General features: G+C 61.4%; 1 protein-coding gene across 1 annotated transcript in view; it reads left to right on the forward strand.

The window, feature by feature from the left end:
* The window catches only part of AFAP1L1 (actin filament associated protein 1-like 1), a gene marked incomplete at its 5' end in the record, with an annotated part of 10511 nt that overhangs the window by 6081 nt on the left and 1974 nt on the right, over nucleotides 1-2456 (forward strand). The window contains 5 exon segments of the mRNA XM_010136580.1: nucleotides 126-337; nucleotides 482-634; nucleotides 1096-1307; nucleotides 1683-1828; nucleotides 2228-2346. Of these exon segments, the coding sequence (XP_010134882.1) occupies nucleotides 126-337; nucleotides 482-634; nucleotides 1096-1307; nucleotides 1683-1828; nucleotides 2228-2346 (842 nt within the window).

Consider the following 2456-nt stretch of genomic DNA (forward strand, 5'->3'; position numbering starts at 1 on the left):
CTGCTGCGGCCAAGCCTGGGGAACGCGGGGCCAGGGGAGCACCGAGCTCCTGGTGCTGTGCGAGGAGTCCCTTGCATCATCACAGCAGCTCTGTGGGGCTTAGGGGCTCCTCACCGCTGGGGAAGGGGGCTCACGGGGATGTCCCAGCCCTGCGCGGGAGGGACGAAGAGCCCGTAGTGGCCATTGCTGGGGGCTGCGCAGGAGGATGCTGCTGACATGGTGCCTGCTCCACTCCCCCCACAGCGGCTATCGCAGGAGAAGCACACCTCTGACTCGGACAGTGTGGCAACAGGAGAGACCAGCTCCCCCGCAGCCCGCAGGGAGCCCGGTGAGCACGGTATGGCCCCTGTCCCCAGCCAGGCAGGCTGTCCCTCCAGCCAGGAGGCTGGCTGCGTGCATCACAGCTGGGGAGCATCCTCTCTGGTGAGGGGGAGTGCCATGACGAGCCTGGGAGCACACAGATACTCTGTCCTCCTTCCAGGGAAAGGCAAAAAGATCGGCTTGGCTGACCTGAAGGGCTCGATGAGCCGGGCGGCGGGGAAGAAGATCACCAGGATCATCAGCTTCTCCAAGAAGAAGCCTTCCCCTGAGGATACACAGACATCCTCCACTGAGGAGGACATCCCATGCTGCGGTTCGTGCGGGCCAGGGGCAGGGAGAGGACTCAGCTTGCACAGGGCTGGGATCGGGGAGGGGGGGCAGCTGCATCCTTCCCCCCAGCCTGGCTGATGGGTACAAGAGGAGGGTAATGGGGCAGTGGGGTGAGAGCAAGCTCACCTTGCTGCTGGAGGGCTGTGATGCTGCCTCAGGCTATGAAATGGTGCCCAGTCTAGCTCTGCAATTCCCGTGGTGCCTGAGGAAGGATGAGGGGTCACCCATGTCCCAGAAAAAAGATATGGGTGACTGTGGCACTGGGCTGGCATCTTACCTGGGCCCAGTGTCCCAGCTGGCTCTCTATGGGGAAACTGAGGCACAGAAGGACCAAACTAGTAGGGAACCATGCCGTAATCTCTGGGCAGACATGTCTTGTTAAAGCCTGCCCGAGGTCCAGGCGAGCAGGCACTGAGCCCCTTCCCTCGGCCCTGCCACCCACAGGCTACCTCAGCGTCCTGGTTAACCAGTGCTGGAAGGAGCGCTGGTGTCGCCTGAAGGGCAACACCCTCTACTTCCACAAGGACCGCACCGACCTGCGCACCCACGTGAACGCCATCGTCCTCCGGGGCTGCGAGGTGGTCCCAGGGCTGGGTCCCAAACACCCCTTCGCCTTCCGCATCCTTCGCAATGGGCAGGAGGTGGCTGCGCTAGAGGTGAGCAGGCAGTGGGGTGGGCAGGGTGTGCCGGTCCTGTGAGAAGGGGCTGGCGGAGCACCTCCCGTGATGATCAACACTTGCCTGCGAGCAGTGCCTTGTTTTCCCCTCCCATGCACGGTAAGGAAGGCCAGGGCATCCTTTCGGTGAGCTGGGGGCAGCCTGTAGGTATTTGTTTGCTGGAGGCAGGAGGTGGCTGGGGATTTGCGACTGGGACATCCTGCATGTGCCTGCATGCTCTCTCTTGGACCCTTCTAAATCTTGCACACATGCTTCATGTTGGAGGGCCCTTCTCCACAGCAGCGCTTTGTGTCAGGAGGCAGGAGCAAGGGGCAGGAGCTGGGCATGCATCCCAACCCTTTCTCTCTCCTGCAGGCGAGCTGCTCTGAAGACCTGGGCCGCTGGCTGGGTCTTCTCTTGGTGGAGACGGGCTCACAGACAGCACCAGAGGCCTTGCACTACGACTACGTGGACGTGGAGACGATTGCCAACATAGTGACGGCTGTGAGGCACTCCTACCTGTGAGTCTGTCCTCTTGCTGTGCCATGGGCTGGGAAGGGGCTGGGCTGGTGGCAGAACGTTGGGTTGAGGATGGTGATCCTCAGCCCTTTGTGCCCCCTAGAAAAGGCATGGGCTGAGACATGGTTTGTGCTGTGATCTTGGGAAGAGACAACATCCCAGGGACTGGTGCTTCCCAAAGCAGTGCAGTTTCCCTTGGGCAGGATGGAAAGCGGAAGGTGTTTCATCAACACTGATGAAGGACTTAAGGGATATGCAGGGTAGGGTAGGGTAGGGTAGGGTAGGTTAGGGTGCTCATGAGTGAAGCTGAGAGTGATTCAGGAAGCCCTCTGAGGTGGAAGGCTCACTGACGGGCTGGCAAGGATATCCTGGAAAGGAAGATTCCATCCCTCCTCCTGCAGGTGGGCCAGCTCCTCCCAGGACCACCGGCCAGACTCCTCCCGTGTGGTGTACGATGATGTCCCCTACGAGAAAGTTCAGGTGAGCACGGCGCTGTGGCTCACCCTCTCCCACCACTATGGCCGGGCTACAGGAGATGCCCCGGGAAGCCTTGGCCAGGCCGGGATGGCTCTGCAGGTGTTTCAGCACGCTCTCCCTCCTATCCTTGCTGCAGGCTGAGGAGGAGCCGGG

This window comes from Buceros rhinoceros, unplaced genomic scaffold (genome assembly GCF_000710305.1).
Source record: "Buceros rhinoceros silvestris isolate BGI_N320 unplaced genomic scaffold, ASM71030v1 scaffold8460, whole genome shotgun sequence".
Classification (NCBI taxonomy): Eukaryota; Metazoa; Chordata; class Aves; order Bucerotiformes; family Bucerotidae; genus Buceros; species Buceros rhinoceros.